At 37.4% G+C, this 22,670-nt stretch overlaps 2 protein-coding genes across 3 annotated transcripts in view; one reads left to right on the top strand and one right to left on the bottom strand.

The window, feature by feature from the left end:
* Nucleotides 1–7,739: 7,739 nt before the first annotated feature.
* CCDC59 (coiled-coil domain containing 59) lies at nt 7,740–14,438 on the bottom strand. Its single transcript, XM_066990561.1, has 4 exons — nt 14,330–14,438; nt 12,521–12,743; nt 9,762–9,861; nt 7,740–7,901 (listed from the first exon to the last, which is right to left on the bottom strand). Exons 1-4 carry the CDS (start codon nt 14,436–14,438, stop codon nt 7,740–7,742), a joined length of 594 nt encoding a protein of 197 aa, XP_066846662.1.
* The window catches only part of METTL25 (methyltransferase like 25), a 68,959-nt gene continuing 60,700 nt past the window's right edge, over nt 14,412–22,670 (top strand). The window contains exons 1-3 of one of the 2 annotated variants that reach the window (XM_066995685.1): nt 14,645–14,765; nt 17,948–18,060; nt 22,028–22,192. In XM_066995685.1, the coding sequence (XP_066851786.1) occupies nt 17,964–18,060; nt 22,028–22,192 (262 nt within the window). In that variant the 5' untranslated portion in view covers nt 14,645–14,765; nt 17,948–17,963. Of the gene's footprint in view, nt 14,766–17,947; nt 18,061–22,027; nt 22,193–22,670 lie in introns of both variants that reach the window. The other variant, XM_066995681.1, reaches the window with a different exon arrangement.

Here is a 22,670-nt window from a genome sequence, read left to right as displayed (position 1 = left end):
ATAAATACCAAAAGTGAAGTAAGTAATCTAAAAATAAGCAATCATAAATATCAGTGATACAGAATAAATTTATGCTTTTCAAACCTATCATTGCTACAGATGGACCATTAACTGAAGAAATCAAAACACCATAAAAAAAAAGCTTTCACTGCATTGTCTTCGGAGAATGAAATTAATGTGCTGTACTCAAAAGCAGAAATTATATTACAGCATATTTCTCTGAGATGACAAAAAAGCACATTAATGATTATAGTGGAATATAAAATATCACATATTATAGCTTTATGTTTGAGAGATGTCCTGCCTCCAGCAGATATATGCACCATGATCCTAAGCACAGAAATTTGCTATTTTTTAAGCTATCATTAGAAAATATGATGGAAACTGAAAAAGGGCACTGAAGAAAAAAACAAGTACAATTATGAAAAATAAGCATACCTTTTTGTTTATTAACAGAAAAAGCTATTGAATACTTGGTGCCTGTGGCCATTTTCTACCCAGTATTATTATCCGATGAAGTTTGAAGATCTAAAATTTTCACGTATTTTTTGAAATCTTTTACCCAGTAGCATGGATGAAGACTTGAATGCTGTGTTGCCACACGCCAGGGATGCTGAGCAAATCAGTTTTGTGCCACGTATGTAGAACGTGCAGTAGAATTTCTAAGAGCTCCTAGCACTCCATACAAGTACAGATCAGCCATGAAACTTACTGCCACAACTCTGATGAGCCCGGGCCAGATCAGACACACTGCATGTGCACTGAATGCGGATTGTATGTGCACAATAAACCCTAAAAGCTGGGACCTGATGAATTTCCTACCATGAGACAGCCACCTGTGGCTGTACTTTCGTCAGTGTACTTCCATTCCTCTCTGGAATATCCTCAACAAAAATACAGCTGTAGTGCTGTCAGAGAGCAAAACCCAAACTGGTGTAGGTAACTAACATAAATTAAGACTCTTAATTATAAATGCTCAATTTGTGTGTGCAATTCTTAGGGAAAGAACACCTAGCAGTGCTAGCCTGGTAAGTCTGGTAGGTAATTCTACATATAAAAGTAAAGCTGGTCCTTGAAACTAAAAACAAATTGAAAAATCCACTGATTAGTTTTCAACCGGATTTTATTCTGAAATAAAAAAAAAAAAAATCATAATTATCTATTTTACCTTATTTTTCATTTAACTTAACTGGGCAGTAAGAGAAACTGAACATACGTGTTAATAACTGATAAAACATGAAGGTCTTACTGCAAACCAGCATTATCTGGTTACTGTACAGGTTCTACCACCTGGGTCTCCTTAAAGCAATCTAAGCCATATGTGTGACTGCTGTGAGTAAGCTGTTGACCTACAATATACAGTACAGTTTAAGTCTTTTTAATGTTAAAGAGGAGGAAAATTATTTCCAGTTTAAAATCAACATGTCTTTGACTTCTAGATTAGGATGAGCAATTGTAGGACATGTACTTTCCATCTGCAACTGGCAGTTAATTTAAGTCCTGCTACTTTATTATTTCACATAAGGAACGAAAAGAAAAAAAAAATCCTTGTAGTAAATCATTATGGGTTAAGTAAAAAAAAATGGCGGGGAGAGGGGGGGGGGGGGGGGGTGGAACAGAGAGAAACTGCCATTAGCAAAATCAAAGCTTCCTGCTCAAAGAGATCTGAGGAACACAGTATACTCCTCTATACTCATCAGGGGTCCAGGATTGTTTTACCCTTCAAAAATCTTTTTTTTTTTTCTCTAAGTATGAATTTTAACAGAACTGCACTGTGAATGATGGACTTCTAACTAAATGTTGTTTGTAAATGACCCTTGCAAAGGCTTCTTCAAGACACGAGGTAGAATTCACCTCGCCGAACTCTAGAGGTCTAAATGTTAGAACTAGTCGCCATAAACTCCCTATGGATACATACATCTTTAGGAATCCTATCTGTGATTTTTGTTGAGGTGAGATTATTTGACATTTGATGGTATCGTTGACCACAGAAAACCTTGAAAACATTAGAATAAGAATGTTATTGTTGAATTCTTAAAACAGGTCAAATAAATGTACCTTCAATTTCTCAAAAAAATATTCAGGGATTCCTTGACTGTTATTTCCCTTACTACTTTTCATATCTCAGAACATCTTTCACTACATGGCAGCATTACCATATGTAAAACTCTGACCTCTAAAATAAACAAAAATAATAAATATTCTTGTCAGTCCGTTACGTTTTTTTCCAAGTAATAAACACAGGAACAATGAAATCATATGATTGATTTCATATGATTTTCATATGAACAATTAATCAATACCATATGGCAAGCCAAGCCTGTATTGCACCATATGCTTGTTTTGGGATCTCACATGTTGTTAAACCTTCAATGCACAGAACAGAGCACAGACACTACTGCATTACAGGCACTCCTGTGTGCTGTATGTCTGAACACTTGTACTATTTATGGCTACCACAGATGAATTAGTATCCATGGTCCTGAATGCACATATCTGCTTTTATTTCCATAAGGCTTCTATTTGTTCACTGCTTCCCAAATTACCAGTGACAGCTACAGCTACTTCAAAATGAAATCCTCCTGGTAACTACAGAACCGCTATTCTTATTCATATCCATTTTGTAGTTTCTGTCATCCTCAGCATGGGCTGAAGTCACTTTCAACTAACCAGATGATTCCCTTTCTGTGCACTTGGGGTTTTGCTTCCCATCTGAAAACACGAGCTGTACAATTTCATGATACAAGTCACATTCGTCACTGAAAATTTTTAGTTACTGCATAGTTTTCAAGAAGAAAAGGGTTTAGCCACTATGATCACATTAAACATGAGGACCCAAATGAAAAGGTTAGGCTCTGACTATTAATCTCCAGAATTCACCTTAATCCCCTGGACTACCGAAACATAACTGATAAAAGCAATCGTAATGCTAAAAGTATGTAAAAGAACCACTCAGCAGCAGCCTGCTGTTACTTTTGATTGTACGTTCCTCTTAATACAGATGAAAACAAACTAAATGATTTGAGGATAAAATCACGGTCTAGATGAACTCGTCATTTCTCCTCCTAACACCAGCTAGACACCAATGTTCGATGCTGTGTGTATATTTAACAAACGGCACATTTATTCTATGTCCCAAAACAGCTCCTCAGCTTCGAGGGACAGTCTTAAAGCACAGTTATCAGCTCTCATAAACCGTCAACTATAAAAGTCAAAAATAAAGGTATTTGTTTGCTGTTCAGCTCCGAATTTATGCAGTGAGGAGCAAACCAAGCAGGTCTTTAGTCCACTCTGAGAGTCCATAAGCAGATAGGTGCAACGTCGCCATAACCACCTAATCTGCAGGTCCTTGCTTCCAGCACCAGAGCGCCTAGTGTGGGCAGAAACCAAAGTCTCTGCTTAGAGAAACATTCTTACTGCTTTTAGCACTGATGTTTTTGTAACACAAACCATCTCACAGCAGTTAGAAGACCAAATAAAATCCAGTATTTTTGCATATTTGGAATTTAAATCTATATGCCACTTCTTATCATGTTATCTAGTGAGTAAGTGTAGACTGAATAGGTTAGTAAAACATTAAGATAACAGTTTTTGGTTTTGTTTTAATGTTTATTTTCTAATTCACAAAGAGGGATCCTCAAACACAGTTTCTCAGCAGACTTGCATGTTTCCTTATTGGATTGATATCAAGATATTAAAACTAAATAAATAAATAAATACAAATGGGTGGATAATCTTTAATTTGTGAAAATAGAGAAACAAATCCAGTCCTGAAAATAGTGATTGGCTACTGTTAATTGAAAACCACTTAGAAGACAACAAGGTTCACGCCAAAAGCTGTGCACAAAAGATAGGTTGTGGGTCCAGTTACACAGGAGCTTTGTGAATGGACCAACAATTCTTTTACCAAGAGTTCAGACTGAACCACTTCAGATTTTTATTTTTTTACCCACCCTCCAATGCCAAAATGGTTTTATTTAGAGTAGCCAGCTAGGTAGCTACATGGCTCTCAGTTCATTATTAACAATTCACTCAGCAGCTTCCAGAAGGCATACATGAGCTAATAAAAATTATTCTGGAAATTGGTACTCCAGAGCTCTGTCCTCACTAATTTTATTAAATACAGTGCCTTTCCTCCTTTCTTATGCTCACAATACTTCTGCCCATTAATCCTTTTAGAACTGCTTCTAAATTCTTTGAATTATGATTTTAAACAACTATTTTTAAGGTTACAATCAGGTTTTTAACTTCATGTTCATCTAATTTTTAGTGTATGCATAATTTATCGGATTGTAAAGATTAAAAGATCTAGATCATCCCATATTTCCAAAGCTTCTCTAAGTGTCTTAAAGGAGGAAAAGTATTTGTTTTCTTTTTCCTCTTAGTAGCACTAAATATATACCTTTTGAGATGGGTACAGAGTGATAAAGTCCTAGTACCTTCGAGACCAGTTATTGAGATGATCCATTTACGTTCCTGTTGTGATTTCCCAAGAAGTTACCTGCAAAAGAGCCTGGGAAGCTTCACATTCTGTTCCACAGAACCAAAAAGAAAAAAGGATGCATTGTACCTAATGGTTTCTTCCCCCATTATTTCCAATTCACAGCTTCACCAGTCTATAATAAAAGAAAAAAAAGAGATGTCTAAAGTTACCTGCATTCATCAAATATCCAATTTAAAGAGTAAGATTTCAGACTGTGCAGCCCTATCCCTTTCACTTCATTGTACTCACAGGACGTACATGAGAGACGTTAACTACTTGAGATCTGCAGCTTTCAGAGAGCAGAAAACAAACTGCTAGAGAAGAGAGAACTTGAGTGTGTGACAAGAAAAAGAACTGTGGCAGGACTTATGTGCCTCTTTTTCATGTTTCCACATCTTCACTACGTATTCACAGCAGCATTTAATAATAATAATAAAAAAAAAAAAAAACAGTACAAGGAGTGAACATTTCTTGGTACAGAAATCATTTGTGCCTACTATAAGGCTTTATTACTGAACTAACTTTTCATCCATTTCAAATTAAGAGTTGAAAGCAGCAGCTTTTACAGATAGCCTCCATAAACTTATATCTTTCACATTGGACTTTTTTTCTAGTGATGACCAGATCAAAGAATTAATTAGCTCTTTATTTCCTTCCTCAAACCTTTCCTGCCATCCATTCCCAATGCTTTTCTCCAGAAAAAGATGATGGGTCAGCTGTTACAGTGCTACTCTGTAAATGAAAGCAAATGTTCGAGTCCCTACTCTGCCTGATCTTGGGCTACTCAGAGCTACTGCTGCTGCATCTCTGCCTTCCAGTGGTGCTGAGTTATCTCAAGGCGCTTCACACTGCAGGACTGCAGGCAAAGGAAGTAGCTGAGACACTGGACTGTACGTGCTTCTAATTGCCACTGTCCTGGGCTGCTACTTCATGGTAATCAGCAAAGTAAAGTGTGAGGAAATATGGAAAATTAACTTTCTTCTTCAGCCCCCCTTAACCTTATCTCCAAATCAAATAAAGGTATGGAGAGAAGGTTAGACGACAAACTCCCTCTCCTACTTTAACCCAGAAATGATGGGGGCTAAGGTCAGATACCATGGCAGTTTCTGATTAAGTGCTCTACCTGATCAGGCTGTCTTAAGCTTTGTTGGAAGAAAGGGAGGCATTTTCAGGTGCCACTTCAGGGAAACCAGTGGTCTGTTTCCTGTCACCTACCGAGTAGAAAGACTGAAGAGAAGGGCAACAGTTAAAAGCTTAATCTTGCATCATTCTACCTTTTATGAGCAATATCATGGAACAGACACTATGTATCCTGAATTCCTCTCTAATCCTTAACAAAATTCTAATCCTTAACAAAAGCAGAGAAGAAAAACATGAATGAAAAAATAGGGTTTGCTTTTTAGAGAGAAGTCTGTTCTTTCCCACACATCATCAACTGAGTCTTCTTGTTGCTAAAGAGGGTAGGATGTAAAGGTATTAAATAACTTGAATGAATTATGAATGCTAACTGGTTACACTATATATTTGAGTCAATTTGCAAGAAATGGGAAAATTGTATCACGAAATAAACTATTAATTCACCACCTCCTATTATCTACGCTACTCCCCATGAAGAATCAAGCATATGGAATACTTTGTCAGTAAAGTTTTCACTAAATTTAACACATGAAACACGTTTGGTTTTCAAATGCATCATTCAAACTTCATCCAAATGCTTTACAGCTATACACCATCTCTAAAAATGTACTGGTATACAGATGGTATACCAGTCTACAGTGCTAGCAGTAATCCAGGATGGCCACTGATCAATGAATTACTAGTGTAAGACTTGTAGTTTTCTGAAATCTTTCCTATATAAGTAGAAACCTGACATCACTGCAGATATCTGCCCAGCAGGTGTAACTGAACTGACAGCAAACTGAGAGGTCTTTTTAAGGTGACAACTTTGAACATTGTGCTTAACATTGTGCTTTCATTAGCTAGAGTATTAAAAAATCGCACAGGGTAACAGACACATGCAAACAAAAAGAGGAAGAACTTCAACCACAAATTCTTTTGGTATTTGTGTTATTCACAAGTTAGATGTAGCTATCATTGAAAGTCTTGTGCACTACTGATAAATGGTTGTTCTTCCTCTTAAGTGTTTTTGCTCAAAGCCAGTCAAAATTGCCAATTACAGCAATTTTCAGGAAAACACAGAAGGTAAAGCATAGAACAATATTGGCATGTCAAATTTACATTCCCTTTCTCTCCTAGAAGAAAGGACATGGCCATTTCAAGAAAAGTCTCCCACATTCATATACTGTCTTAGGACTTGCTTTCAGTTTTTCCTAAAGGATACCACAGCAAAGATGGAAAGCCTTGCAAAGTGTGAAAAAACCCTCAGGATACTGAAATAAGAAGCATTTTAGACAACTCCTATTCTTCATTTAACAGCACTTTTCAAACAATTGAAATTTATTTATATCTCTGTTCATACCTTTTTACTTTAAATAAGGATTTTTTTTTGCATTTGCTTTGACTTCTAAATAATTATATTGTAATACTGTAAAAGTATTGCAAATTTTACAGAGAATGTCCTGAGAAATTTCTTCCAAGACAACCCTTACTTTAATATCTAAATAATCTTTATCATACACATATTTGGTTTTTGAAAAAAGTCATATATACTTTGTGCCAAAAATGATTTAAATCTACTACATCTTTAAATTCAAAGCACTTTTTGACCTTTGATAATTTTTACTCTTTGTAGGAAATGATAAATATGCATCTGAGTAGAGTTTATGTTCTTTCATGTGCCAAACCCTATCCAACAGTCCACAAAATACTCCTAGCCTTGGCAGTCCATAAGGTATCAACTATGTCATGTTTTACTCCTCTCATTTTACTCCACTCCAGTAAGTGTGACTAACACTTCCTGTTATTGTGACTACTAGAGCTAGAAAACAAATACTTTACACAATGCAGATGTAGATGGTCCCAAGCTCTAACGATTTGGAATTTAGGATATTACGTAGCTAACAGAATTTAAGTTTAGAAATATAGACCATTTATTTTCAAGGTACCAGGCCTCACTGACTCTCTAGATAGAATAAATATTTTCAGAATGAATATAGTCCACCATTGGACTGATGAGATAAATCAAGCCAACATCAAAAGTTAGATAGAAGAAAAAAAAAGACATTATTTATTAGAAGTCATTTAATAAATCGTCCACAGGTAACTCAAAACCTGTCATTAAGACTTAAGCAGAGATTTATGTATTTTGTTGTATTTTCTGAAGAAGAAACTCCATTTGTAAGTTTAGATTTGGCTGTCCTTTCTTGGTCTTCTTACTCAATATTTTATAAACTTCCATTTTCTTTTGCTTGTACAACCGTTGAGCTTCTTCTCTTTGTTGTCTTCTTTTTTCTGCTTCCTAAAATGAAATAAAGAGTGACAATTATGAAAAAAATTACATTATATATAAGCAGTATCATTTCTTTTTGTAAAAACACCGGCAATTAGATGTTGTATTGACACTAGACCATTACTCTTAAAAGCTGAATTAAGACTCTCTTTTGGAGCATAGTGAAATCAAAACATATTATATTGCCTAAAGCTTTAAGAAAAGAGCCAGGTTGTCTTCAGTAGAACATCCTATGATAAAGATTTACAGCTAAAAATGTACAACATCCTTTCTGCCAAATGAACTCCTTTATTTTTTTTCTCTAATGGCTAGAGTGCCAAAAAATTTCCACTTTCTCCTTTTGATTGAGAGACGGAAAGAGTTTGATACAGCTGCCCCCACGTAAATGTCTTGCCAAAGACAAAGATGTGCTAATATACCAGACACGTGTGCATGAGCCTGGCAGATGAGATATGGGACACATCCCATCTGGAAAGTGGGCATATTTGTGATACCAGGACAGCATCACAAGCAGCATTATGTACGGGCAGCTTAATCAGAACCAAAATGACATGACCTGTCCTCTCCAAAGTAAAACAGATTGCTGTCTTTACTAAGACAGAAAAAAGACTAACACAATTTTCAGTTGTAGACACTTTACTTCTTGAGAACACTGCATGCATGCAACCAAAATACTAATGGAGGCACTCACTCTATATGGATAATTATTATGTTTGTTTTTTATCAAAGAGCTCACACCCCCTTCTCTAGTGTTGTAATTTTAGTAAGTAATTTGGGCAAACGTTCACAACAAGCAAGCTAACTAGCTTCCTTCACTTGCATCATGTCCTACCAAAATAGGAAAGTCATCACAAATCAGACTAAAGGATTCTTCTCGTAAAGCTGATTTGTTGAAATTCAATACCACGCTGACCACAAAGGCAGACGTTTCTGAAGAACATCCTAATAGATGACAGTTTATCAATTATGTTTGTCTTCATGGCACAGATAGGTTCTGTGATGTAAAAAAAATAGTTAGAATGCTCTCTGATGTGGGAATATAAAATTAACTAGAAATAACCCCCAAAATATTTCTAAACACAAATCTAAGAGGATTCTGGGGAAAAACAAACAAACAAACAAAAAAAACCTCTGAACAGATAATATCTCTCTGTTCAGAATGCTTTGCATATTTTACCACAGTAATGATTAACACTATTCTTTCTTCAAAAAAAAAAAAAAAGAGTAATATCAACTTTAGCTTACTCGTAATTCACTCTCTAATAATTTTTACTGCTACTTAGCACACTGTTGTAAACATGTATTTAAGCCACGAACCAACCGCTTATTCAAAGTGAGAACATTCATCTTACCTAAGTACGTGTTACTTACATTTGTGTTTTTTTCTCACCTCTACTAAATCCCAGTAGTTTTACACTGTGTGGAAGCTAGAACTCTATCTTTATGCTTATTTATTTTCCCAAAATAACAACATCAAAAACAGTGTTTGCTAACAAACATGGTGGAAAAAGTGTGTGATTATCTTACCAGTATTACAGATAAATTATTAATGTTAATGTGGCACTGAGCTACTGCTTGTTTTTCCTAAGTATCCTGAATAAGACCAAAAAATGCTATCCTCTCCTCTCAAGCAACTCTCCTGTACTGTTTCAAGGAAAATTAATGAACCAAATAACCTAATAAAATCCATCTAACGGAAAGTGCAAGACAAAAAGAATAAGAACTCAAGAGTCACAATTCAGAAGACCTGCATGCCTGAGTATCACTGGCAAGCTGTAAGACTGAAAGAATACCTATGTTCCCCTCCTATGGTCCTATTTGGAGCAATTTAGTCTCTCTACAATCCCGAAATATCTGTTTAAGATTTACCTCTTTCTTCTTAGCACGCTCAGCCTTTATTTTCTCATACTCTTCTTTTGCCTTCTGATTTGATGTTTTTTTCTTAAACTTCTCTTCAGTCGTAACTGACCTGTAAGAAGAAGTACATGAAATTTAAATATGTCTGCTTGCTGACAGCCCGTAACTATATATCCCATAGCCACTGTGCAGTCATAGCCTTCAACTGTTTTTTTGCATACTTGGTGACTTTAATTAGAAATACAGACTTATAGATTATGTTCAGAAGCAAAGATCATCTTTCCACACTGTATGAATACCTACTTGCACTACACTTACATCATACCCAACAGCATTGCACGTCACGCAGTGAGCATCTAGCAACTCAGCCTGAGCATACTGAAGTCTGGACTGCACAGAATTTTCAGTAACACACATTATCTGCTGGATCTTCATGTGGATAGCGTCCCATGAAGCCTGAGCATTGCCTGAAGAGTTTTTCCCCCCATCATACAAGACCTTCTGAGCTTGAAAAACTGTATGCTCTGGCTTGGAGCTGCATTATCTCTTTATGGGTCCAAACGCACACAAGTGCAGATATGAGGGCAACTAGCTTGTCAGAAGACTGTGAACCTGAGAAGTCATGCTGACATTGCGAGGGGAAAAAATTCTGAGATTAGGGGCTGAATTTATATCCATTCCCAACTTCAGTAACTGAGCAGGTATCCTTCACAAAAGAGTAAAAAACAAAAATGCCATTTGTCTGGCATTTACAGATTTACACACTACTGTGAGTGGATTTCTCTATTTATTTATTTATTTATTTCCTGATTCACAATAAATCCATCACATAAGCAGTGTGGTATCAAACATTTCACACATGATCAATTGAAAAACACAAGCTTTGCTAGGTATTTAACAACTGTTCATAGAATGAGCTTTTGATTAGTCTACTGCTCATGCTAAAAAAATGGAAAATTTACTATCATCATCTAGGAGCTCTCACACAAAATCAAAAAGCTAAGTGAAGACATTTGCTCATACTTTCATACAGGAATACTCCTATTCCAGGGAAAAAAATAAATATTATTAAATTCTTATCTCCATCTTGTGGCAATACCATGTAATGACACCTCATCTTCTCAGAAGCGCAAAACTACTTGAATTGCAACATATAATAATATTTTAATAGAATTATCCAGCCAAAGTCCTATTTTTCATCCCCACGGAACACTGAAGCCTATTTAACAGTCCGTACACTTCACCCCAGCTCCCAGATTAGCAGCCACATTCATGCAGAATTACTAACTTGGTTTATAATCACAACAACCTTAGGTTAAGCAAACTTAAAAAAAAAAAAAAAATCTGCTTTGAAGAAAAACACCAGTCCTATCTCAGATACCCCTGTGAATTAACTGCCTATTCCACACAAAACTTGACCCTTCTCCCACCACAGGGTTTAGATCTGACTGCCTTTCACCCCCACTCTCTCATGTATTCTTCCCCAGAAAGTTTAAATGTAAACACCCACCTTGGAATTCAAAGATTTAGAGCATTCCTCGCACTAGTGACAAAAAGGTATCGTCTCAGTCACCATACTTAAATATTGTTTAAAAACACTGCTATAATAGAGTTAGATCTGAATGAGTACTGCTTTTCATTTTACTGACAAACCTAACAAGTATGTCAGGGGGAATTACTGCCAAACAGGAAAAATACATTAAATCATCTGACATTTATTAGACCTCAAACAAAACACTCCGTTTGATTTCTCCCACTCATTTTAAGTACATTTAAAAAAAAAAAAAAACACTGGAAAACTGTTTTAAGTAAATAGAAAAAAAAATGGAAAACTATTATGACATCTATTATTTAAAATGAAAATTTTGATCAAGAACACTTTACTATGTCATATAAGGTTTTACTACATCTTCTCTTTTTTTTTAATTTTGTAGTTAAAAACAAGCTACATCACAAAAGTATAACAGCACATAATATTGTTCATTCTAGCAGAAAAAAATGCAGTATGAAGAAGACAACTTATCAAACTGGGAACAGAAAGATAATGTAAAAAATATTTATGAAAAATGATATTAATTTAAAAATACAAAGAATTAATTTAAAGCAAAAAGTCTACACAAATATCAGGTATTTACAACACCAAACAGAATATCATCACATTTTCTTTTTTGAAGATGACAATGAAACATATTCATCTTCTAAGGCCACATGGGAATATTAAAATTAATCTTTGGTGCACCTTGATCTTGATATTAGACTGTTACACTATGGGACACTGCTAGAAACCAACCACTTTCAACTATCACTATACAAATAAGTATCTTATTTGTATTTTAAAGTACATGTGTATTTGAAAATATTTATTTTGGCTTTGTTTATTTTTCTCTTAATTTAGGAATACAAACCTGCCATAAGGCACACAGTACCAAATTTCTCTGTAGACTGAAACGAGCACTACCTGAAACACAGGCTTTTGTCTTTGTTGATATGGTACTGAACACCAAAAAAAATGGCCAACATTTACTTGTTCTTGAGCTGAATCCTTGAAGTGCAATGGTAACTTTCATTTTACCTCTCTGACATCAATTTTTGTTTTCTGATTCTGATGCAAACACAACAAACTTACATCTTTAAAATTTCTAACAATTCAGAAAAACATGTAAGGCTTAACAGCCTTTTCAGTTAAGCAAGTTGTGAAGTGTAAGATCAAAGATATTTTTTTAAGGATGAAAACAATTACTTGTTTTTAGAGACATATTTTAAAAACTTACTCTACTGCTTTATTAAGTTTTTCTTCTGATAAAACTGAATCATCTCGTGTCTTGTACTGTTTCTTAAGCCTCTCTTCCTCAGCTAGGTAAAGATGTTTCAAGTGCTCCGGATAAGCATCAACAAATTGATTATCTTGTGGTGAATGGATCTTTCGTTCCTTTTTCAATAATTTCCTGTATTTTCTTTCGATCTTTTGTTTTCTCTGAAACGCAAATCCTTGTCCTGAAAACACAAGGGAAAAGGGAGTCAAATACACCCATACTGAAGTAGTACCAAACCAAATTGTTGCCAGGACCACTTCCCACCCATGTTGTTTCCCAAAGAGAAAAAGCCACTACTTTTGGTAAATTTTCATTAGGATCTGTCAAAAATTCAAGGAAAAACATTGATAAAAATCTGATTCCTAATGCAGCACTGTAGCTTTTACAGATTTACTGAAAATTATCACCTAATCTCTTAATAAAACACACCATCGCAAACACGACATTTAATTTATATGGAACATTATATGCCTTTGCTTTTTCAATCCAGTGAAAAGATGTACTAACACTTCTCTTCTACTTGTGGCAGCTTCGCACACAACATCTAAATAAATTCCAAAATACATTTCTACTCACGGTGTCAAGACAACACTGATAGAGTAATACTGTCTGCTTAAGCAGCCTGCACAGCCATAATGCCCCAGGAAAAAAGTCACTCAGCTACTAAACTATTAATACGTTATTACGCCATATTAATATTTCATTATATCTTTCCACAAAAATAGTATTTTTTATTCCTAGCTACCCTCTTCCTATATCTGTCCAAGAAGTTTTTCTACAATTTCATAAGTATGCTTCATCATAGAATTATTTACCATTGAAAGAAACAAAGCCAATGGTAGTTTCAGTCTCATACATAACCACTTACCAACACGAAGTCCAGCATACTTTTCCTAATATTATTTTGAGTGCATTAGCCTTAAGAGGCACTGCCTTTGATGACACTGTGACCAAATCTCTTCTAAAAGCAGCAAGCCCAAATCTGCCCTGACCTTTGATTCTTTCCCCAAAGCTGAAATTTCAGTGACATGCTGCACAACCTGACACTCTTTTTAACATCACTTTATTTTTACGTTTGCATAGGCTACTGCCAGAAATCCAAGCCTGCTTCCAAAGGCGCTTCCTTCTCCAACACACAACTTCAAAGGAAAGAGAAAAATGGGAAATCGTCACTGAGTGTCCGGAGCGCATGGCTGGAAATGGTGTGCTCACAGAGCCACAGAGCGGCTGAGGTGGGGAGGGACCTCTGGGGGTCGCCTGCTGCAGCCCCTACCCAGCAGGGCCCCCAGAACATGGCGGGCAAGATGGCATCACAGAATCATTAAGGCTGGAAAAGACCTCCAAGATCATCTGGTCCCACTATCCCCCTACCACCAACGTCACCCACTAAACCATGTCCCCAAGCACCACGCCCAGCCTCTCCTTGAACACCCCCAGGGACGGTGACTCCACCACCTCCCTGGACAACCCGTCCCAACGCCTGACTGCTCCTTCTGAGCAGAAATGTCTCCTCATTTCCAACCTGAACCTCCCCTGGCGTTCCCTTTAGTCCTATCACTAGTTATCTGTGAGAAGAGGCCGACCCCCAGCTCCCCACAAGTTCATTTCAGCTGGTTGTAGAGAGCAATAAGCTCTCCCCTGAGCCTCCTCTTCCAGAGGAGGAGACTGCGCAGCCTGTGCCGGCGCCCTGCCACCCCCGGTACCGAAGCGTTTCCTCCCGTTCACCCGGGACCCCCGGTGCCCCTCACCCTGCGCCCCGCGGCTCACCCTCCTGCAGGCTGCCCAGCACGCCGCGCAGCGAGGCGGGCCTCCACAGCCGCTTTCGGCGGGCCCCGGCCCCGCGCCCACGGCCGGACCCGCCGCGCTCCGCCGCCATCTCCGCGGCTCCTCCCGCGTCGCGCCGCCACCGCGTCACGGCCGGGGGGCGGCGCGGCGAGGCCAGGCCGTCGGAGCCGTCGGCGCGGGTCCATGTGGCGGCCGCCCGGCTCGCTGCCGCCCCAGCCGGCGGCGGGGGAGGCGGCGGCGGCGCTGCGGCGCCTGGCGGCCTTCTTGCGTCGCGCCCTGCCGCTGTGCCGGGCCCACGCCACGCAGCTGTACGCGCGGGGGCTCTGGCAGCGCCTGGTGGCGGCGCCGCCCGACGCCGTGCTGCGGGCGCTGCGGCGCCCCCTGCGGGAGCCCTCCGGCGCCGCCGGGGGGGCGTGGGGTGAGTGGGGCCGGGAGGGGTGGATCGAGGTTGGTGGGGGGTCCCGGGGGTCGGGGATGGGCCGGGGCAGCCCTGAGGATGCGGGACAGCCCTGAGCGGCGCGGGTGGCTCTGGGAGAAAGTCGGTTTCTTTCTGTCGAGGCCTGGGCCAGCGTGGGTCTAACGTCGTCTTCCGGGCTTTAATAAAAGAGGAGAATCTCCCCCCCCAGCTGCCGAGCTGCTGTTTTTGTTGCTCTGCCTGTACACAGTGCCTCTGTGCTGCTGCCGCGGCGCTGTGCCATTGCTCCGTCCTGCAGCGGAGCTGTGGCTGCCTTTCCCTGCCTGTGCCTGGGTGGCAGCACTCGCCTTACCCAAGTGACTGGGATACGTGTGGAGCCGGCCTGATTCAAACAAAATACAGCCTTTCAGGGAGGAATTGCACTTGAAGAGGCGCTCGGCAGAGGTTGTTCTGATGATGGCCTCGTCTTAAAGCTTCATCCCGGTCATTTCAAGCTGAGAAACGAAGTGAAAGTCCCAGCTGTCAGGCTCCCCCCCTCTGACTGACATCTGAAGAACAGGAGTAAAATGAACCCCCACAACCCAAACAAATAAACCCAGCCAACCAACAAACAAACAAAACCCAACACACCAGTGGAAAGATGTAACAGTTAAAGTCCTCCAAATGTCCAAACTCTGGAAACGTGGAGGACAGCTGGAAAAGACTTAAACGCTGCTTTCCTATATGTCTGTAATAATGAGTGTCTGGCAAAGGACGACAGAAAGCAGCTTTATTTCTGACAAGTTATTTAAGAAGCACTTCATATTTTCAGTAATTTTCAAGTAACTAGAGGAGGGCAGCTACGAGTATGTATGAGAGGATTTACCGCTCCCCAAGTAAAAGGGAAATACACCAGTAATACGCTTCCAGGCAGGGTACAGAAATGAAGATAAAGCATCTGACAGGTGCGTTATTTTGGGGGCCCGAGTTCCGGCGAAGAGATCGGTTTCAAAACTCACATAACAGCTTTGACAAAGAATGTAGCAGAGGAGCAACCTGCATCCTGCCAAAGCTTGTTAAGCAGAGATAGTTCTCATGTAGCGCTAGTTGTGGCACATGCAGTGACACATGAGACAGAAAAACATGTTGGGTGTAATGGAAGGGTCTGCAAAAAATAGTGTGTGGAGCTGTGTACTTCTTGGCATACACGGCAAACAATAATTTGAATTTGGAAAGTTACTGAAGAACTGTGAATTGCGACATCACTTGTAACATTTGTCTCTTGGATCTAAAGACCTTCAAAATATTAACTGTAAGACATCTTTTTAAAAGTCTGAGGTATCAGGGGAAAAAAAAAACATAGCTTATTTATGCATGAAAAAGACACTGGATTATGAATTATCTTTGAGAGCCAGCTGGAAACAAGGCAATGATCCAGACAGCAAGCAAAAGTGTTGGGAAGCAGTGAGAAAAACCTTTAATATATTTAAGGAGTAAGAGTCAGAACTGATTCTAAGCAAAAACAGGAACATAAAATTAAATGTAAATAGAGGGTGGAACAAAACTAGTATTTGGATAAAGTCATCAAAAAGAGAACTGTAAAGGAAAATTACCTTGATCCTAACTGGACATATAGGAAAGCTCATGAAATGATTCAGGCACTGAGGTGGTGGCCTGAAAAGTAGAAAGAGTCAGGAAGACAAATTATTGTTTTCTAGATTTTAAAATTGGAAAATCATTTATTGAGCCATATTCAAAGTGTGTGTTATAGAATCTAATATAGAAATTGCTGGATCAAATGATACAATTTATGGCTGAAATGAAACGCATGTTTTAGAAGAATACGAAGCCTTCCCGCTGTGGCTAAAATAGAACATTTCTTCTTATGTTTCTGTAGAGATTAATTGTACTCATTAAAAAAAGAGAGTTTGTCTCTTTTCTAGCATAAAAAATATAGTATGATATTTAACATTTTGAAGGTTTTGAGACACACTCAGGATTGTCTGAGAAAATTGGAAGCATTGTTAATGAAACGTGTATGTGCTTGCTGATCTGATGCCTGAATTGTCTGAGTGCTTATTATCTGTCCACCCTGTCATATGATGAAAACCATTGTAATAGAATACAAATTTCCCAGTGAAGTTACCTGCAAACATCCACTTATATCTGAAAATGAATTCACTATATCCTACAATAGTCTATATTAAAATTAGGATTGATAATGTGAGAGGGAGCTAATTTAAGTCCATTAGTTCAACTCAATAACAATAGATACCACACACTTATCTTGAAACCCAACATCAACAGAAAGGCTCTTCCTTATATTCCTGTGACATATTAACTGTATGTGTGGTTCTTCAAAATTATCAGATATCTAAATGTTAGTTATACATTTAGTTTGAAATGAGTACTCTCCTAACATGCAGTTGTTCACAAAGTACCTTTTTTGGGGTGTGGCTGTGAGAAGAAATTTAAAATACCTTACTCAAAGAATGTGTAAAACTGCATTTTGATTTCACCTGGTAAAACCTTTGCTTCGCAAGAGTTTGAGAAGTTGTGCATTTATACAATCACAGACCCCATACTATTATGAAAGTTTTCCAGAATCTGTCCTAATATGGATCCTAAATGAAATTATAGGAAAACACAGGTTACATTTGACCAGCATTGGTTTGAAAATGTCAATTCATATTCACATAGGTCTGCAAATTCAAAAGTTACATTACTGCAGATTGGCACAAAACTATTATTCTGTACAATATTTTATTTTACTATAGGGATTTTGTTAAATGCACATGCTGAATTGTAGTTTTCTCTGAGAATTAGGTGAGCAAGAAATTGTAATTCTGTTGTACAATATTGTATGCAAGAGGACAACTACATGTTCTGTAAATCAGTTTCAAGGAATATTTTCAGATACTCCTCAGACAATATTTCATTATAATGACCATATAAAGGGTGGAACCCTGGTTTCCAGTTGTAATCTACAGAACATTTTCAGATCCATTTTTAGATACAGAAAACCATTTTATATATTTTATATATTTAAAAGCTGACTTTTGCCATGTTGCATCTTATTTATCATGTGATTTACGCAGATTGGTCACATGCAAAGAAAATCTATGTCTAAATGTTTTCATATTTTACTGTAAGTTACCATTTGTACTATTATTCCATTTTTTGGCATTTAATTCTTTCCTCTGAAGATTTATTTGCAAATGTATGGACCAACTGGTTAAAAGACATATTAGATTTCATCTTGAGAGCCACCAAAGAGGAAACAACTTGAGAAAACTACCATGCTTAACATTCATAAATAGTAAGTAGTACAACAACTGCCATTCTGTAGTTTGGAGGGATGCCTCGGATATCTTAATGTAGATGGGTTTTTCCTTTTAGCTGGCAAGCTGGGACAACAACTGAAATTTGGTTGGAGCGTTATTACAGATGGTATGCCTGTTGCCTTGCATGAGATCCTGCTAGTCCTGTTAACGTTCTTCCATCAGACAACTGAATTCAGGGAGGTTCTATAACGTGTATTACTGCTTTTAATTCTAATTAAGTGAGATTTGTAAGGAGAATTGATAACTTTTTTGTCACCTGACATACTATAAGATAAAGCAGGCAAGCTTTGGGTTTATAAGCTTTTCATGAATTCTGACCAATGAAGCAGAGAAGTGCAAATTTCAGTAAACACTCTTCAACCTAGTAAAGTTATAAAGTATCAGGATGAGTTGTACTTGTGTGATACAGTTGGATGTTGGATGTTGGATGAGCATGAGGTAAGGTGAAGATTGGGATAAGTAGGTATGGGTATGTTCTTTTATAACAAAACCAGTTTACTGAGTACACAATTTATGGTGCCCAATAGAGTTCTAAATATTCATTTTCATGCCTGTATCCCAAAGAAATGCAATTGGCTCCCTTTAAACTCAAAACTGAGAGGCTGGTTTTGGTTTTGTAAAACAATTTCTCTCATTGACACTGATTTCTCTTAATTGATAGAGTGAGTTCGTTCTGGTACATTGTGATAGTTGTTTTCGTGTAAGTGATTTCTGTGAGAGAAATTTAAGGAGTCAGAAACAACAGCTTGAGGTTTGGGATGAGCATGAGAGCATCCATGGATTTTTGATACTTCTGTTAGATGGAGAGGGTCTGATTGTGTTGGCTGCAGAGATGTGTCTTATTTTTTGGTGTGGGAGGACTTGCTTTCACTTGATATTTGTTAATTGCGTGTGTATTTGTGCCCATTTTTTGAATTAATTGATTCATTGCTTTGGTACCTTGATTGCTCAGGATTTTCTGGTCAAAACAAGAGGATGTATTAGGAATGTGTGTGCTGGCCTAGACCTTATAGATGCATCCTTTGGACTGTGATGCCATTGTGGTTTCAGATGATCAGCAAGTTTGATGCTTTGAAACTAACCTTTTTTCTGGTATCTGTTTGGGTACCATGCATTGGAGGCTTGGCTTTGTTGGCAGGGTGAGTTTATGTCCAGCAAAGGAAACTAACCTGCTTGGAGATTGTGCCTATAATAGCAAAACAGGCATGTCTCAGTATGGAAACAGATCGTGTTTATCAACAATTCTGAGCCACTGAATATAACTGAAGTTGTGCATATATATATTAGTACGCTTTTAGTCGACGAAGTCTTCTAATACCATTGATATGTGACGTTGTGTGAATTCCATTGCTATATACGGAAGAAGGACAGTGTTTCTTTTTGTACCCCAAGTATCCCACTGTAAATAGAAAGCTGCTTTTTTTTTTTTTTTTTTTTTACCCCACTGGTGGTATAAGTATATGTAAGTATGGATATTTAATAAATATGCATGCTTCAAAATGAAAGTTACAAAATTGCAGCTTTATTCATATGTTTCTCATACATCTCACATATGCTAAAGACATATTTTGTAATAGGATGACGTTCCAATGTATTTTCAAAAGTCCTTTATATCACACAGTGTCATGTCATGAAAAAAAAATGGATTTAGGAGGAAAGGTTTTGCTTGACTGATTTTTGCTTTGGTTTGCAATACAAGATTGGCCAATATATTTTAAAATGTGTGCCAGTTGCTAAAAAGATTATATGTTTCAGCGTTATGTGCTCCAGCATTTTAAAATGCTAAAAATAAAATTTCCTCCAGTGAAATAAGGAGCATGCATGTATTTTTGAATGGGCAGGAATTTTCACAAGTGTTATTAGTACTATATACTAATGAAAAGAGTTTGTATTATACATGAAACAAAGTGGAACACCCACAGAAAAGTAGATTTTTTCTTCACCTGGCAACACTGCTGAGCAGCTGCCTGGTCAAAATAGGTTTAATGCCTCATCTCTATCCTTTTCTCAGTACTTGTTGGCATGAACTTGCCTGTTGAGTCTCTTCTTCAGTTTTGTTGAAAGTTTTTGTTCTCTTTCATGACACATTAGTCATTTGTCCCCCTTGTATAAAGATTTCAATGCATTTTTACTTATTCAGGCTACCTTCATTTATACATTTTATGGCATGTTGTTCATTCCCAGAAACTCTAAAATAAATTAAATGAGTGAACCTCCCTTACAAAATAAATAGCAATTTTTCTTCTTCATCAATAACTCAAGTTTCTTCTTTTGACAGTTTCTTCTTTCAAGAAGAAACTTAAACTTTTAATTCCCTGCCTAACATTTATTCAGCAGAAAGCAAAAATACTCTTTGCGTGTAGTTATTTACCTCCTTTTATGATTGTCAAGACTTTGGGGGAAAAAAAAAAGCAATCCCTTTTATTGCCTAAAGCTGTTTGATTACCATTTCCCATTATATTATATATAATATATATTATATAGTCTCATCCATTATTTGCTTGATTTTAAGGCATTGCGAAAACATTGTTTTTCCTAAGTCATTTCAAAATACACACATCTAATTTCATGTCTTCCTGTATCATATCTTAACAGAGACATTGATAAGCAAAATAACCCCTTCTCCCTAAAAGCTTCACAGTCTTTACTCTGGCATGGTGCTTTATTTTCTATTCTCATATTACACCCTTATCTTTCTTGAAGGTTCATTAACTAAAAAATTACTTGATATTCAGAAGTTCAAACAAGGAAAAATCATTTATAGAGAACGGTGGCTTTCTTTTTTTATTTTGTATTAGAGAGAATTAGAGCATATAAAATTAGAGTGCCGTGCAGACGCTGAAATTAATTCTGGTTATAGCTTAGACAATATTAATGCTGTTTTAGGCCCAAATGTTTTTTTGCTGGACTCTTGCCTTGGTCATGTTACACTGTGAAAATAAACGTGTTGACGTTGCTGGGACTGTAATTTATATGTGACTAGTAGTCATGCAAGAAAATTAAGAGTATTAGAGGTGGGGTCAATAAAAGCAGCTGCATCCTTTGTTATACAGGTGGGCAGGCCAAGTTCTGGAAAGCTACCCTGCTAGGTATGCACATCTATCTACTCATGGGAGAAAAGGCAAACCAGGAGACATTTTCTAAATCAGTTTAACAGTTTGCTGGGTTCGCTAGCTTTAATCTATTTTAAAACATTTACAAGTATTTAGAAATCTAAAATAACTTATAGCAAAACTATAGAGAACTCAACAAATTGTTCTAGCTAAAATACAGAGGAATTAGAAAATGTAAAGTGATCTCAGTAAATGATTCATACCGGTATGTTTCACTTCTAAATAGTGAAGTAGTTCATTTTTAAAAAGGGAGCATTTTCTAAAGAGCTAAGTAATGCCAAACTGAAACATTTCATACTCAGTCAAAGAAAATATGCTAAGGAATCTAACTTTGGCTCACATCTGATTGGTAATAAAAATTAATTTGATTCTCCCAGCAGATTCACCAGCTACAAAGCTGCTAGGAAAGTATGAAAATGCAATGATTGTAAGTCAAAACATTTCATCTATTGAACAGCTGCATTTCTTTTAAAATCAGATCTAATGGTATATATTGTCAAATGGGGATAACTAGGAAAGGCTTAATGAGCAAGTTTGTAAACAGAAGAGAAGTGATAATGTTTACTGAATTCTCTTGTCAATTATACTAAAGCAGCTCTGCTAGAATAGTAGAGTTTTCCACATTTGCACTAGTTCAGCTAAGAGCAAAACTTGATCTTAATTTTGAAAGGGAAATACAGCTGAAGAAAAATAACCAGTTCTCCCACTTATGCAAAATAAATGATTTCTGTCTGATACTGCATGTTTATTGCTTGTTGTACTCTGACAACACTATTGTGGAGGTGTTAAGCTTTTTATTAGAAATCTCTTCTTTTTCTTTTCCATACAGATGATGACACATTTTCCAACGTGTTTTGTGAAAACTCCAAGAAACTTATCAATGTAGACTTGTTTGCCCTGGCCGCTGAGTATTATTCTTTGTCTCACCTTGGAGTGTGTACCCCATTAGAAGAGCTACTTAAAGCACTGGGAGGAGACAACCAAGGATCAACTGGTATATTTACATTTATATTTCAGTCTTTATTCTCTCACTACAGGATCTTCAGATTTTTTGTTTTGGAGGGTGGTTTTGTGGTTTTGTTTTATTTTGTTTGTTTGTTTGTTTTTTCCCCTATATGAGTTTCCTTCCTACATGCTTCTCACTTTGATTCATTTGTTCTTAGATAATTTCTTCCTTACCATTATTTAGAAAATGGATTCTCTTGCTAAAATTTCAGCAGAAAGGTCATGACACTCAAAATGTATAAAGCTTTCCTGAGACTCAGTTTTAAAGGGTATGAAATAGGCAAGTGGGCACATCATTATTTGACATACAGATTAAATATCTGATTAATTCCTTTTCTTTTTCTTCTCATCTTCTCCTCAGCGGCAAGAATCACGATTGCTAGTCTTCCTTTCCTTTTTTTTTTTTTTTTAAGTCTAAGTCTAAGCCTAATAGCTGGCAGCCATACCTCCACAAGTAGTATTTTTTG

Source organism: Anser cygnoides, chromosome 1 (assembly GCF_040182565.1).
Source record: "Anser cygnoides isolate HZ-2024a breed goose chromosome 1, Taihu_goose_T2T_genome, whole genome shotgun sequence".
Classification (NCBI taxonomy): Eukaryota; Metazoa; Chordata; class Aves; order Anseriformes; family Anatidae; genus Anser; species Anser cygnoides.
Note: the sequence above shows the minus strand (reverse complement) of the source record. Positions and strands in the feature narration are given on the sequence as shown.

Coding starts and splice junctions, on each gene's coding strand:
- CCDC59 (XM_066990561.1), bottom strand. CDS start 14,438: ATGGCGGCGGAGCGCGGCGGGTCCGGCCGTGGGCGCGGGGCCGGGGCC. Junction 12,744..14,329: donor GCTGGGCAGCCTGCAGGAGG/GTGAGCCGCGGG, acceptor TTGTGTTTTCAG/GACAAGGATTTGCGTTTCAG. Junction 9,862..12,520: donor AAACTTAATAAAGCAGTAGA/GTAAGTTTTTAA, acceptor TTCTTCTTACAG/GTCAGTTACGACTGAAGAGA.